The 16,789-nt window shown below is 30.7% G+C and overlaps 2 protein-coding genes across 5 annotated transcripts in view; one reads left to right on the top strand and one right to left on the bottom strand.

Moving 5' to 3' along the window:
- LOC129802827 (C-terminal-binding protein) overlaps positions 1 to 9,613 on the top strand; it is a 90,271-nt gene extending 80,658 nt beyond the window's left edge. Inside the window, exons 8-10 of one of the 3 annotated variants that reach the window (XM_055848938.1) lie at positions 3,980 to 4,173; positions 6,808 to 6,951; positions 7,021 to 9,613. In XM_055848938.1, coding sequence (XP_055704913.1) covers positions 3,980 to 4,173; positions 6,808 to 6,873 — 260 coding nt within the window. In that variant the 3' untranslated portion in view covers positions 6,874 to 6,951; positions 7,021 to 9,613. Of the gene's footprint in view, positions 1 to 3,979; positions 4,174 to 6,763; positions 6,952 to 7,020 lie in introns of those variants that run through there. The other 2 variants (XM_055848946.1, XM_055848953.1) reach the window with 2 other exon arrangements.
- Positions 9,614 to 12,938: 3,325 nt separating this feature from the next.
- Positions 12,939 to 16,789, bottom strand: part of LOC129802807 (protein glass) — a 20,382-nt gene continuing 16,531 nt past the window's right edge. For both annotated transcript variants that reach the window (XM_055848911.1, XM_055848917.1), the window contains exons 7-8: positions 14,143 to 14,247; positions 12,939 to 14,079 (exon numbers count right to left, since the gene is read on the bottom strand). In XM_055848911.1, the coding sequence (XP_055704886.1) occupies positions 14,010 to 14,079; positions 14,143 to 14,247 (175 nt within the window). In that variant the 3' untranslated portion in view covers positions 12,939 to 14,009. The remainder of the gene's footprint in view (positions 14,080 to 14,142; positions 14,248 to 16,789) is intronic.

Here is a 16,789-nt window from a genome sequence, read left to right as displayed (position 1 = left end):
TCATGATGAAAATTTTTAAATGATACTGTCATATAAATTTGATTTTTAGATAAATGATGATCTTCAATTGAAATTGATGCATTTGCGTTGAATTTTTTTAATTTATGCGTAACTGTGTTATCACACTTGCACATTAAAATTTTAATATGATTCATATTAATTGTCGCTGGTGAGAGTCCAAAGGTGTAATTTGTGTGTTTGAATCATTTTATATTCAAAATTTGATCTATTTGTTGATAAAAAGGTAGACTTGGCCCGCAAAATTTGATATAAATTGATTTATAGCATTAATGCGAAAAATTAATGCGATTTTCTCTTTAATTTTTTAATGTGAAAAATATTTATGCTTTAGGTAAATTTAAACTTATTTTTGCAGGCCACGTCCACTTCTTTATCAATAAATAGAAAAACCCCAAATATTAAGTGACTCAAAGACACAAATAACATATTTGGACGCTCACAAGCGACAAATAATGTGAATCACATTAAAATTTTAATGTGCAAGCGTGATAACGCCGTACACAATTTTGTAGTGGACATTAGATGTTCGAGACCATAAATTAAATGCAAGAAAAGTGGACAAATTAAAGCATCAGTGAGAGGATGTTGTTGAAAATTGATAAAATATATATATATATATATATATCAAAGAAGAAAAAATCATAGAAACGTTCAACTGGAAAAAGTAGATGATGCAGAGAGAAATCTGCCAGAGTGTCTGAAAGAATATTTTCTGTTTTTTTGTTGAATCACATGATTATTTTTTTTAATAATTTCAATTAATGTAATATGTAGAATTTACAAATGAATGAGATTGATTGGTTTGTTTTGTCATAAAAATTATATATTACTTTTTAAGGTGAAAGTAAACACTGGTATAAACTTTCTGTTCAAATCATTTCAAATTTTCTTGTTTTCATTTTATTTGTGTTGAAGAATAAAACAAGAACATTCGCTCTTCAATGACATTATGAAATGATATGAGTGATGATGTTTTGTAAATGATTTTGAAAAAAAAAAGTTTTCTTTTGTGAATTTTTTCCTATTTTGTATTCCACTTTGAAATTTTTTTTGTTTGTTTTTAGAACCATGCAACGAAAGTTGCTCAAAGTCGAAGACAAAAATTGAAAAAAACAAAAATAATTTTTATGACAATTTTGTGAGCTCGTTGTGTTGATAATTGCATTCAATAAGATACAAAAAAAAAAGATGAAAACACCAAACATAAATCTACAAGATTTTAGTTTTCTTTTGAAACAACTCCCAGTTTGAATTAAAGAAGAAATTGATTTATCTAAGAAATAATTTATTATATTTTTTCTATATATCTAATTTGTGAAAACAAATTTAAAAAAAAAATGAACTTTTGAAATGTGATCAAAGATTGAAATGAAATTAGAAATAACACAATAGACATCACTAAATTGATTTCATCATCCGCGTTTATTTTCGCCTTAAAGTATTATGTATTTTTTATTTATTAAAAAAAAATTAAATGAAGTAAAAAGAATTTCCAATAGACTTATTCCACATTTGAATTATGTTGATTAACTTTACAAAATAATGATAAATGAAAAAAAGAGAGAGATAAATGTTTTTGCATTCACATTTTCATTGAGAAGAGAAAACACAAAATGGTTAAAAGAAGAAATAGAAGAAAATACTAATTGTAACCTGTATTAATTTTTGTACAAAACAAAAAATTAATAATAGAGAAAAATAAAAATTTTATTATAAAAGAAATGTTGCAAAACATGAAATGGAGATACAACTGTTTGAATTGTTAAATTAATTACTTTGGAATGATTTTTTTCTGAGGCGGGTTCAAGAAATTTTTGGTTCATTTTCATGTCGTAAGCACTTTGCAATTTAAATTTTTCAATTGTTTTCAAATTAACTTGATTATCTTGCCTTTCTGTCTTAATGCCAAATTCGTTTCCGACTTTTTTTTCCGATTGTCAATATGGATGATGGAATCAGTTTACCAAAAAAAAAATTCTTTGATGACACTAAATCAAAAGACATTGAAAAATCATGGAAGACATAAAACGATTAGGAATATATTATAAAATTTGTGATATACATTGAAGTGATTTTAAGTACACTAACGAGCTCACAATGTGTAAGTAATTTACGCATATTACAATTTAGTTTTAAGGTAAGCAAAATAGGGGAAAGTGGTCTGCTTTTGAACGAAAAATGATGTTCAAAATTTGAGATTTTTTTCAGAGTAAACTACAACATGAGTTTTACTTTGCACTACACCAAAAAATTCTCTTGTTCATTAAGCTTCTATGCTTACCCCATTCAGGACTAGCAAGTTTTCAGTTTTTCCTGGTGAGGAACTTGAAAATGTGATGTCGATATATTCAAAGGCAGCCTGCATGGTCTGCCTTTGAATGTGGTTGAGGCAGCCTTTGAATCTTAAATTTTCACTGAGAATATTAGGGCTGTAACATTAAACGGCCCATAATTGATTAGCATGAACCCTAATGCAATCAATAAAACCACCACAGTAGTCAAAAGTCATTATACAACAACATTTTTTACATTTATCTGAAGTACAGTGCAAGCTTTCTAATCCGGATCGTCGTAATCCGGACGAGTTCTCGACGGTTACATTTAAAATACCTTTGAGGCTATGTATGCACGCATGTTCAGCAATGAAAATGAATTATCCTGAGATATTTTTGTTTAATAAATCAAGTATAATAGAATGGACTTTTCTAATTATGTCTTTTTAATCTTCTTTAAAAGTTTTATTCTAATTCTACAAAAAAAATCTTGTATTATATTTTCGAGACGTTGAAGAAATTCAAAAAATCCATCCGGATTACGAAGCGGACATCTGTCATATTGTCTTCCAATCATCCGAATTACAAAGCGGGCACTGTACTGTTTTTCACTTGAAAATTTATAAGAAAACGCCATTGAAGTTGACAATTGTCAGTTTGAAACATCCCGGCCGGAGCAAGATAGCATGTTATAAGTATTTGTATGACATTCGTCAGACCAAAGTAGGAGTTCTTTTCTGCTCCCGGACAGGAAGCTGTCAGATGTTTCAATGTATGGAAAGAGAGGATTCAAAGGCACACAACATTAAGATTCAAAGGCTGCCGCAGAGCAATATTTGCAAACTTTTATCACCCACAAAAATTGTCTCATCTGAATCAAAATATGTTTGGAGAAATACCATCCAAGAATAACCTTCTATGACTCACAATAGAAGATTTGTTCGAAAAATTATTTTGATTATGAAAAAACATGAATTGTGGAACATCAAAATTACAGTTTAGAGCTCAGTTTCGTTTTTCTGCCCTAGCACCTAGAAAATAAGAGCTAGGGTCTGCATTTTTTGATGACTTGTGACGATTATGAATAGCTATCTAATAGTAAATAGAAAAGAATTTGTGCTTTAAAGAAAAATGAAAAAATTACAATATTCAAAGGCTGCCGCATTCAAAGGCAGACCACTTTCCCCTATCTTCTTGCAAACTCTATAGGCCTGAAAACGTACAGTTTGTAAGAGAATATTTTCAAATTCGTGCTAAATTTGCAGTTCTATGAATACCAAAAAAAAATTGTTTTTAAATACATGAGGCAGTGGGGCATCTTTGAAATTGGATTTTTTCACCTAATTTTTAAACAAAAATTTAGTCTTATCATGATATAATTTAGGTGCACAGATTGAGAAGCTAAATTACATTGTGATATGGCTCAGTTCCATTTAAACATAGAAGAAAAATCCCAATTTCAAAGATGACCCACATTTGAAGGTGCCCCACTGCCCCCCTATGATGATAATAAAATTCTTTAATATTTCCAACAATTTTTAATTAAATATGCTAAAATAGAACTGCGAATAGAGTTACATAGGAATAAAACAGATTCGCGTTGTAGAAATACTTTGCATATTTCTGCACGATTCTGAGAAATCTCTGGGGAATCTCTTAATTGAGTATCTTCTTCATCTACTCAGGCATTAACGGTGGCTATTATTCGGGCGGTCTGCAGCAGGCTCACAGTACAACGCCCCATGAGACGCCCCACAGTGCTGGACCTCATGCACCACCAACTGTACCTCCGCCCCAGACGGTGCCACCGCCACCCCCAGTGGCCGCGGTCACGGCCGCTCCTCCGGCGGGAATCCAGCACGGACTTGTGAGCAAATCGGTAAGTTCCCCGTTCTGCGATTTCCTCAAATTTAAAAATTAATACTATGACTTTAATTTAAGAATATAAATTCTGTCAAAATTTTCAAACATTGCAACTACCAATATTAATAGGGAAACAAACTAGCACAGATTTAGCCAAGTTCTAAATTAAACAGTTGGATATTTTAGTTTGTATTAGGTCAAAAGCGGTACTGTTTGATGAAGACCTATCAAGATTGAAGCCGTCCTGTTTAATGGAGTTTATCCGAAAAACGGGCTGGCTTAAACCATCTTGCCCTTAACAGGGATTAATTTAACCGGGGATGCATATTGGGCCCAATAGGAGGCCTGGGTGCAGCGGTTCCGCGAGGAACCGCCCCCACTGTAATCTAATCTAGGTCATGTAAAAAATCTTGAGCCTTTTAAGGCTTAATTTTGAAGATGAAATTGACATAGTTAAGGTTATCCGATTTAGATTAAATAGTGCCGTTTTTTTATTAACTTCTGCCTGTTTTGAAGACAATTCCATGATTGAAAAACCCCTCGTCATTACTGGTAAAAAACTTGACTAGCTCATTTTTACAAGTCTTTATTGAGGACAGTTTTTCGCCATCAAGAAAATTTTGCAAATGCTTGGAAAGGCACTCAATGGGTCAAGTGGTAGAGCACTCGCTCTATGATGCAAGTGTCCCGGGTTCGAATCCCCTTTAGGTCACCAGGAATTTTTCTGGCGTTAAAGGTGTTCAGATTGCATCCAGTGAGCTTCACTGCACTTGATTCCACGGGCATGGGACTGACAACCTCATGCCGTACAAGAAAAAATAATAATGCATGTCTAGAAATCCCCTTGCGGGAAGGCCTTGTTCCTTCATGGAATGTTGCGCCAGCATTATTATTAGGGTAAGTGTGCCAAATTTCGGCGTAGTTGCATATAAGCACCGAAGTCCCAAGTTTGAAATGCAATATTTTTAATTCATATTGATATTTTTTGTTACCTCCTTTTCGGGAGGGTTGTGTGGAACCTTGAAGACTAGTTTATCATCTTTGTTTTCTTTAAATCGCTTCCTAAAATATTGAAAAATTAATAAAAATATGGACATTGCTTTGGGTACACAGTAAAAAATAATTACTACGATTATCGCGTGTAATGGAAGATCATTGATAATTGTAGTAAATTTGCAATGATTATCGTAGTAAGCAAAGTTGAAAAGCAAACAAGTTGAATTTTCGTAGTTGAAAAGCAAACTAAGTTGAATTTACCTTCAACAATTGTACTGAAATTACACAAAATATAAAAAGAAGAAGAATGAGTTCAAACGAAATTAGTTGAAAGTTGAACTTTTTGCTGCGATAATCGATTGAAAAATTACTACGAAAATCGAATTGATTCTATTACACGCGATAATCGTGGCAATTGTCAATCAGTCAGTTGAATGAAGTTTATGCCATTTTGTTGCTTCATTTTATTACTATTATAGTAATTATTACTACTATTTGTTGTACGTAGGCCATTACCGAGAGTTTAATTTTACTGGTTTTGCAATCTAAATGATTCCTTTTCAATTGAAAGTTGATTTTTTTAGTGGTTTGTAATTCGAAATTTCAACTAGTTCAATTCAACTAATGGAATTCAACCTGCCAATTTCATCTCGTTAGTATTCCGGCCACTGTGTGAAATACCGGCCACCTTTTTTCTGACCACCTTTTGTGACGCAACGGATAGAAAATTCTAAAATGTCAAATGGAACGAGTTTAATATTTAGTTTGATACGTTTATATGACCCACAAGCCCTAATATCTTCCGTGTAATTTGTCTTGAAGACTTGAAAAGAGTAGCATCTCAAATTTACACGCAGATTCCCGTGGCAATTTGCCCTTCCTGAACACTTCCAATGCCTTTTCCACATCATCTTTTTCATATAAGAGATAGTTTTTTTCTCTGGACATTGTAGAACTCAGAAATTGAAAAAAAACATAAAATGAGTAAGAAATTTAAGAAAGCAAAAGATATTGCCGGAATAGGCAACACTACCTCACCGGAGAGACGCTCACAAAGTATATCCTTTTTTACGCGAAATACTGGAGCCATCTGGGAAATTTTTCCCGAAATTTAAAGATTGACTCTAAAGATGTCACTTTTAATATAAACAGAAACAATCTTTAATGAAAACTAATCAATTTTCATGAAAAACACCGAAGGAAAACCTTTTGCACTTCACCACAAATCGTAAGATTGCTTGAAACACAATCGATCTGTCACATTTTTTGTAAGACTCTTTCCACACTAAGTTTTTACAACGCAATTTAAATTCAAATTATACCTAAAATTTAACGGTCTTTGTGTTAATACATCCTAAAATGAATAAATATTTAAAAGCAAAATGCATTCATTGACTATTCGAAGATAGCATACATAATTTTAATTTATTTATTTGAATGGTCGAAATTACACTCAAACTGGCCGATATTTGGCACACTTCCCTTATGATAAGAAAATCGAAAATATCTGATTTCCAAAAAAAAAAATTATAAAATGAATTATTATGAAATAACGACTGTTTGTTATTGTTGTTTAAAAATTTTGTAAATATCACAAATTTTTCTCTCAGTGTAGTAATAGCTACTAAGACGACTCCTGATTCTTCTCTTGCAGCCACTGAGCGCTCCGGATCCCAGCAATCACCATGCTACGAAACCGGAGCCCTCGGAAGTACATTAGCTCATTCCTCCGTAAATGTTTTGTGACACAGCAGTTGGAGCATTAGCGTTGAAAATTAAATTCAAAAACAGTTTTAAGGTATGTGTGTTCAGTACAATTTTATGCGCTATTGCTTATAATTAGTAATTATTGCAATATGTTTCACAGTGTATCGTCCACCACCTCTACATTGTAGGAATAATTATTCAGAATAATTAAAATGAAAACAAAATACTAAAAAAAAAAGAACACAAAGGAAGAGAAAGGTCTAAAAGAATTAATTTGGAGTTATATCTGTGAGAAATCTTTCTAAAAAAAAAAAATGTCGATCATCAAAATCAGAATCTTACTCCGAGATTTTCAAGTGTTTCAGTGGTGAAAAAAAATAGTGAATTTGCAGAACAATTGATTTACTCTAAATAATCTTCATTTTGATGCAACAGCAACTACAAGAGCCAGAATAAAATCCATTGTGAACGTTCTATAATGATAATTATAGTTTCTATGGCAATTGAGAAAGATGAATGAACAACCTTTCTCTATGGATTATGTTGATTTTTTTTTTAATTTTCAGTACATATACATATTTTTTTTTTTAAATTCTTGAATTTATTACTCTAGAAATTGTAATAAGAAATGAGAAAAATACTATAAACGTAGAGAGTAGTAGATATAAATATAAAATCTAAATAAGATATAAATTTAATTATAATGAGATTTTAAGTAAGGATAGTGACATCAAATGAGCAAAATGATATGTAGAATTGTGAAGATAAATTTCCAAAAAGAAAAAAAAAATGCAAGAATTTTTTTTTGCGGAATTGATGAAGGAAGAGGAAGAAATTGAGAAATGATTCTTCCACACAGGAGTGTTTTATCACAGAATTCGATATAGAAAATTGTGTATTTAGATGAATATAAAAGTGAAGGGCGAAATATACATGCACTGTGGTAATTTGAGATTTTTTGAATTATCACAAAAAGTAATTTTCGTAAGATAATGAAGAGAAAAAAAAACAAGAGAAAAATCTGTCGTTAATACTTATAATATATTATAAATAAAAAAATACTATTACAACTATGGAGGAATCCCTTAATGAAAAAAAAGAAGAAAAATGAAAATGAGAAAAAAGTAATTTTAGCACTTTTCAAATATTTGATGTAATAATTTAATTGAAGCATTTTACAAACCTGAGCGAAACAGAATGGCGAGATGAAGAACAAATTTAAAATTACTGAAATATCTTGTAAATACAATTTAAAGAGAAAAAAAAATCCCCTTTAGGTTATGAATATCAACGTATAATTTAGTTTTTTGCCTCAATTTTTTTTTTGGTTAAAAAAACTATTAACATTGGTCCAAGAGCATCACAAAAAAAATAATTATTTTTAAGCTGCTGTATTAAATGTTTATGCATTAATTTTTTGTTATGGACAAGAAAATTTAATTAAAGAAAATGGAAAAACAAAACTACGAAGATAGTTGCAAAAGAAAAAAAACTAAAAATTACTATTATTATTATATATAAAGAAAAAAAAAGATCTATTTGTACAAAAATTCTAATACTAAAGTTAGTATGAAAAGTAGTAAATATTTAGAAAACCATTCCCAAATTTCCAAAATTTTTCTTTCTCAAACATGATTTCCTCTTTTTCTTCATCAATCACAAACAATTGCTTCATGATTAGATGTTTTATTTTGTATTTTGAAATTTATCAGACAAAAAAGTTAAATTTTCACAAAAGTTTAGCCCTTGGCAAATGAAGAAAAAAACACAAATCCAAGTCAGTAGAATAATTTTTTAATCAATTCCCCGCCCCAACAAAAAATTGATATAAAATGATGGGATAAAAGAAGAGAAAAAAATAATGAAATTAGAAAATTCATAAACGAAGAAATAGCGATATAACATTTTTAAGGGATACGAAATAACAAGGAAATATGTTAATTAGTAGATTTTACGTTAATTTAGAGGTCGTTTCTTTTTTAAGATCATATAATTATAAAAAAAAAACTAAATAATGAGAACTAATTGACTACACCAATTACATTTTAAAAGTAAATGAAAGATGGAAATAATAAATTTTAGAAACGAATGAAGGAATCAATAAGAATTTTTACGCAAAAAGCAAAAAAAAAGAAATGAGGGAAAAAGAACCCAGATTTTGGAGCCAATATGAAGAAAAACTGAATCACTATAGTATTGTTAGTAATAACGGTAAATTAAAAAGAAAAAAAGGAATGATAAAAAATATATAATTTGAGGAGAAATTATGGATGAAAGATAAATGGAAATTTATAGGAATTTTTCAATAAGAAAATCGTAGAAATGAATCATAAATTTCTATCAATTTTTTTTTTCATTTGACATTATTTTTCTGCCAGGAAAACAGCAACCAGTTTCTTTTTAGGTGAGTTTTATAATTAGTCTTATTACCTTTCATTTTTTTCTTTCACGTTAGTAATTAAAAAAAAAGTTTTACAAGACAAAAAAAATGCGATGGATTAAAAAAATGAGATGAAAAAATGGAACAAAAAATTAAGGAAGAACAGAATAAGTAAATGAAATTAAGGAAATATTTAAAATAATAAAGAATCAAATATTTTTTCGCTATTTTTTAGTCTACATAAATATTATAAATTAAAATTACAATATATCCATTACTGATTGGTATAAAAAGTATAAAATTAATTAAATATATGAGAAATATATAAACATTTAATATAAATAAAAATAACAATAAATAAGGCATTTTCCAATATCAGCTTTTTATTTATACTCATTTATCCCTGTTGTATGTACATACATCATAATCACCCTGTGGAATCCCTACAACGTGCATTTATCTGACTAGATACCGTTGAACATTTGCTACGTTTCTTACACTCTGATAAATTCAAGTACTACACACGTCCACTAAACATCGTTGTAAATTTTACACTATACACTCTGAAAGACAAGTATTTGTCAATTGTTTGAAGAATTTTTAAATATATTGATTGATAAAACTAATAGGGAAAAGTATCCAAGCTTTGCACGGTCCAAAGCTTCATAATGACTAAACTTTTCCAATGTTTTAAAAACTAGGGGAAATTATCCTGTTTTTTTTTAATATATTGTAGAGTCATATTTATTCAGAAACAGGAAAAAATTACTCATTATGAAGCTTGAGATTATGATAAGCATGGGCACTTTCCCCTACCCTTAATATCTCTGTGATATTAAATATTCTTTCATCTCCCTAAACAGAAACCTGTTAAAATAAGTTTATATTTATCGAATTGATGTTACTCTGGAGTTTATTTAAGCCCCCCAATGTTTTGCAAGTTTGTGTATTGTTTTATTTAAATTTTACGGAAGAATTAATCTATTGCCCTACAACTCTATAAACCATTGCCATAGCTAGTTTTACTTCGTTGGCTACAGGCGCTACAGGAATTCATATGATTTTCCAAAGGTCCAATAACCTTTCATCCATTCCATCTGATATTCAAATTTTCTGTGTTTATTAAGGGTATAGACATAGAGCTCATAAAGCTCGCTAAATGTTTAGCGATCAGCTTCAAAGTAAATAAAACTTAAAGATGTTTGACAACATTACCTTTCGTTATTGTGAAGTGTGTTATATTTTAGCATAAATACTTCATGAAATCAACATTTTCAGATAACAATTTAAAATTAAAAATTTTCAGTTGAGAATACAAAAAGGCCTTCAGTACGGCTATTAATGCGTGAGGTCCCCATTACTACTCGAAATTTTTCTAATAAAACTAAATTTGTTTAACGCTGTAGGGGAAAGTCGTCTGCCTTTAAATGCAGCAGCCTTCAAATGTTGCGATTTTTTCGTTGTTCTCAAAAGCATAAATTATATTCTATTAACTGTTAGGTAACTATCCATCATCCTCATAAATCATCAAAAAATGGAGAGCCTAGCTCCTATTTCCTAGATGCTAGATCAAAAAAAAATGAAAATGAGCTCTAAACTGTAATTTTGATGCTCCACAAATCATGTGATTTTTCATAGTAAAAATCATTTTACAAATAAATCTTCCATTGTGACACATAGAAGGTTAATCAGGCTTAATATTTCTGTTAATACATTTTGGTTCAGATGACACAATTTTTGTGGGTGGCAAAAATTTGCAAATATCACCCTGCAGCAGCCTTTAAATGCTAATGTCGTGGGCCTTTAAATCCTATCTTTCCATACATCAAAACATGTGAAATCGAACTCCAACTTTTCTCTGACGAACGTCATACAAATACTTATAACCTGCTATCTTGCTCCGGCCGGGATGTTTCAAGTTGACAATTTTCAACTTCAATGGCTTTTTCTTCCAAATTTTCAAGTGCAAAACAGTGCTTTAGAAATATGTGAAGAGAAGTTATTGTGTAATGTCTTTTGACTGCAGTGATGACTTTAGTGAGTGCGTTAGGCTTCAACCTATTCATTTATAGCCCATTTAGTTTTATTGATTCAATATTCTCAGTGAAAAAAAAACATTTAAAGGAAGCTGCCTCGCGTTTGAAGGCAGACTATGCCAGCTGCCTTCATACAAATCGACATCACTTTTTTAATTTCCTCAGAAGGAAAAACTGAGGACTTGCAAGTGCTAAATGAGGTAATCATATACGCCGAATGAACAAGAGAATTTTTTGGTGTAATGGAAAATAAAATCCATTTTGTGGATTCTTCAGAAAAAAAATCTTAAATTTGGAACTCCATTTTTCGTTTGAAGGCAGACGACTTTCCCCTATATATGCCTCTCGCGAACAAAATTTTTGATTCTATGGCATACAAGAGAAACTCATTTTTCTATGTTTCAAGGATATAAACACTGTGTCATTATGTTCGTCCTTCCAAGTGATTCAGTTGATCGAAATCTATTTCTAACTTTGCCTGGACTTATCTGAGGACCCTTTCAGCTCAGCTAGGTTGATTTTACCACATTGAACAATTTGAAAATCCTGAATTGTTGTTTCTTAATACCAATGGCCCATGGAACCGATAGCAGCCAAAATTCCGAGCCTTATGTTTAAGTAAACGCTATATTGTGTTATGAATTATTAATTTTCGTAAGTGGTAATCTATGTCTTATGATCATTCCATACTTTCGGAGGCTCAAAAATCTAAGAGCATCTAACGAGAAGTTCGACATTTTCTCCAATTTTCCATAAGTTCCCGTTTTTCAAACTTGGAAAATTAATTGTCAAGACAGTATTTATTGACATTACGTTAAAATTTTGTTATTTTTGAAATACTCGAAATGAATTTCAGTAGGGGGAAGTGGGGCACCTTTGAAACTGGGGCACCTTTAAAATTGGGATTTTTCACCTATTTTTAAATAAAATTGAGCCTTATCTTGATATAATTTAGCTGCACAAACAGATTAAGAAGCTAAATTATATCATGATAAGGTTCAATTTTATTTAAGACTTGGTGAAAAATCCCAATTTCAAAAGTGCCCCAGTTTCAAAGGTGCCCCATTTCCCCCTATATGACTGTAAATGAAATTTATGCTATTCTTTGTCCAAGCAGAACATCACTAGGGGAAATTGCTCTCCCTTCGAACGTTCATGCCTTCGAATAATGTGATTTTTTACTCTTCCTAAAAGAGACTTACACATAATTATCAATATAATTGATAAGAAGCTAATTAATATTTAATAGAAATGTGTAAGTCTCTTACGGTAAATAAAAGAAAATTCACATAATTCGAAGGCATGAACGTTCGAAGGGAAAGCACTTTCCCCTATTGATGCATTCTGAGTTAAAAGACCGACCTTTCGCGGCCAGTTATTTTAGAAAAAAAGGAATTTTGGATTCTTGGGAGCGTTTCATACAAAAAATTTCCATTTTCAACGTATTTTACATCATGTTTTGTCTTGTAAAGTAAGTTGTGATCAAAGAAACATAAAAGCATTCGTTCAAGGACTAGTTGAACTCGCTCGTTTTCGATTTTCGATGAAATTATTCTGAATAATCTTGTCCACTGAAAAGGTTTTTTTTTCAAAAATTTGTCTGAAAACCAGGTCCCAGCTGGATGTTTCAGAATTTTTAATTGAAAATTTGACGAAACATTGTTTAAATAAAACTTTTTATTATGTTTACAAAACTTAGAGAAACATACTGTTTGTTTTTTTTTGGCCCACGTAACCCCTTAAAGGGATTTATGGTCATCTTTTATACGGGTTTCAAACTAAAGGTTTAACCAAGTTCCCAAAGTTCTAAATAACAAACGTTTTTGTCAGTTTTTTAATCTTTAGTCAAAATTCCTCCAAAAAAATTGTTTGTAAATGAATAAAAGAAGTTAATTCATGATTTAAAGACCGTTTTAGTTTTTTACTAAACTAAACTACGCCGAGAGCTTTTTTAAATGATCATTTTGAATTATGTAGCAACTTGTTTGACTTTTTTTAAGGATCAATTTGTAAATTTGAACAAAAATGCTCATCGCAGTTAAAAAAAACCTACCCCAAATCCTGAGTTTAATCTTTAAGCTTTAAATTTAAGCCTCAAAATCGCCCTCTATTCAGTTTAGTCAATCTCCTATTTCTGTAAATGGTGAAAATTTTAAAGTGAATTTGTAATAAGAACCATCATTAGCTCTAAATTAATTTTAACTTAAAATAAGAAATCTTTAATTTAGATATTACTTTTTTCTAAATTTAAGCTTCCTTTATCTTAAATTTGAAGAGTTGTTTATTCTTTTACTTTAAGGATTTAACATTTTCAAGGATGATTCACTCTTATCCCACAATTTTTTCGCAATTTTAATTATTTTTTTATTGTTCTATTTTTTCTAAAACAAAATGTAACAGAATTACTATGTCAAAAAAAAATGTTGGGGCGTCCAAAAACTTCAATAAACTAACTAAAAGACAATTTTTGGAATCCTTCTAAAGGTAATTAACAAACAATTGACAAATATTTAAAATAAAAAATAGTCTTTCAGAGCAGATTTCGATGGTGCTGTTGTCTCAATAGATATTGAGGCAATTGGCTGCCCTGTAATATCCGGACAATTCGTTTATCCTTCCCCTGTGCTCGTCCTCGTGACACATCGGTGTGGCCATTGAGGACGACAGGATGGCCGATGTTGTACTGAGAGATGTTCGAGATGCAATGCTAATGGCGCTCGCAGCGTTCCTCTGTCATGTTATGAGATTCCCATTGGTTCCATGAACTCGCATGTGCCGATTCAGATTTCCCGACTGGGAAAATCTGCAATTAGAGGGGATGGACATTAGACCTTCGACCCCTCAGACACACCCACACTTTTCCTACCGAAGCAAACACAATTTGCACTGATATGGTTTTTCACCGCTGTGGATACGGAGATGCTTTGTCAGGGTAGAACTGTCCGAGAAAGCTTTCTTACAGGCTCGGCATCTGGAAAATATTAATAATTAGCAGGATTTTATGACTGTACAATATGGATTCAAAGAGCTTTTTATTTCTTTTTTCGTATTAGGGGAAAGTGCCCATGCTTTCGACGGTCCCCTAGCTTCATAATGACTAATTTTTTCCTATATTTCTGAATAAATATAGTCGGTTCCGAAGAAGACTATTGTAAGTCTACTTACAGTAGTATAAAAAGATGGTATCACTGGCTGCAGAAACCTTAGATCTACATCCCCACAAAATTTTATGTTGATTAATTTCTTCCTGCAAAAGTTAATAAAAAAAAACTAAAAATAGCTCGGAGCATTTATCGAACCTATTCCAAACATATTGTAAAAAGTGTAACAATAGTATTCATTCACAGCAAAATATTTAATCTTTAATTATGGTAAAATAGTTTACAATACTCTAATCTGTAAAAAAAATCAATTGAGAAATTTTAGGTATTGTAACTCGTTTTATAATTGGAAAAATCAGGAAAATTTGCGACTTACAATAATTCTGCGCGGAAATTTTGATGAATTTCGTATTGCAAAACGACTTACAATACTATAACTTGGAGTTTTATAGAGTAAAATCCGAGAGTTTGCATGGCAATACTATTGTAAGTCATAATTTCATGTAAACAAGAGGTTTATAAATTTAACGCGAAGTCAATAGTCAATTTGCCATTATCAAAATAGTCAAAGTTAAAAAAAAATTGAAGTAAATTTGTATGCAAAAATTAATTAAATTTGACCATGTAATAATTATAATTTCACAAAAAATAGTAGATAACAATTTCACCTGTGAATTCAAAAAATTGGAAAAGAGCGCAATAAAGATGTGATCGTATGTGATAAACAAATCAAATTTATATATGAGGTTTCTAAATGAAATTTGTATCTTGAATTCAGTTCTCTGTATTAAATATTATTAAATTATTTTCTACAGAAATCTTTCTAAAAAATGAAAAGTATTAAGGTTTCTGGATATTTGACTATTTCGTTAACTTTACTTTTCTTTTGATTTAACTTTTTTCTCAGGGAAATTTTAATATGTGTTTTAAAAGCACCTGGCAAGTTGACCTTTTTATATGGAGCCATTTGACGCCAATTTCCTAAATTGATCTACTAAAATACTTTTTAGGTATTTAACGTAACGGTGGCGAGTACAAAAAAATCCCATATAAATTTAAATAGTAGTATAAGAAAGTGGCTTCAAATTTCAGGAAACTTGCCAGGGGCTAGGTTTTAACCCTCTAACGGTGTTTTCTTTAATATGCGAAAAAAAGTTCTAAAACAATGTTTTCTAGGATAATATTATGATCCAATAAAGTCGAAAAAGCCATCCATTCTTCATTATCTCTTTTAATTTAGGCGCTAGGTGAGAAAATATAATTTTTTTTGAAACTCTTTTTCCTTCTAAAATTCACATTTTGAGTTTTTTCAATTTTTTTAAATAAAATATACAGAGTAGAATGACATATCTTTCAGTAAAAAATAAATTTATTTTAGTCAGATAACTTTAAATCGGTATTTTTATGGAAATTGGAAATGAGTTTTTTTGCACAAATATTTTTTGTTGCTTTTTCTCTGACCTGTCACACAAAACTGGGAATAGCAACAAAACGAAGAGTAAAAATGAGTTCAAACTTTCAAGAGATGTTTATAAGACTATTACCGAAGACACTATAGCACTTTTAAATAAATAAAACCTTTATTGTCGCTGTAAATGTGATTTTTGTAAAGACCGCCTGGAGGCAGTCTTACCCGTTAGAGGGTTAAACCATACTTAACAAGAAATTTATCAATCATTCGTATTGCTGCTACAAGATTTTAAACTAAATTGTTGAAACTACGCTCTATTTATATTTTTAAAAAATCGGTATATCAAATTCAATATAAATAATATTAGGGAAAGTCGTCTGCCTTTAAATGCAGCAGCCTTCAAATGTTGCGATTTTTTCGTTGTTCTCAAAAGCATAAATTATATTCTATTAACTATTAGGTAGCTATCCATCATCCTCACAAATCATCAAAAAATGGAGAGCCTAGCTCCTATTTCCTAGATGCTAGATAAAAAAGAATGAAAATGAGCTCTAAACTGTAATTTTGATGTTCCACAAATCATGTGATTTTTCATAGTAAAAATCATTTTACAAATAAATCTTCCATTGTGACACATAGAAGGTTAATCAGGCTTAATATTTCTGTTAATACATTTTGGTTCAGATGACACAATTTTTGTGGGTGGCAAAAATTTGCAAATATCACCCTGCAGCAGCCTTTAAATGCTAATGTCGTGGGCCTTTAAATCCTATCTTTCCATACATCAAAACATGTGAAATCGAACTCCTACTTTTCTCTGACGAACGTCATACAAATACTTATAACCTGCTATCTTGCTCCGGCCGGGATGTTTCAAGTTGACAATTTTCAACTTCAATGGCTTTTTCTTCCAAATTTTCAAGTGCAAAACAGTGCTTCAGAAAAATGTGAAGAAAAGTTATTGTGTAATGTCTTTTGACTGCAGTGATGATTTTAGTGAG

Source organism: Phlebotomus papatasi, chromosome 1, assembly GCF_024763615.1.
Source record: "Phlebotomus papatasi isolate M1 chromosome 1, Ppap_2.1, whole genome shotgun sequence".
In the NCBI taxonomy this organism is placed as follows: Eukaryota; Metazoa; Arthropoda; class Insecta; order Diptera; family Psychodidae; genus Phlebotomus; species Phlebotomus papatasi.
Note: the sequence above shows the minus strand (reverse complement) of the source record. Positions and strands in the feature narration are given on the sequence as shown.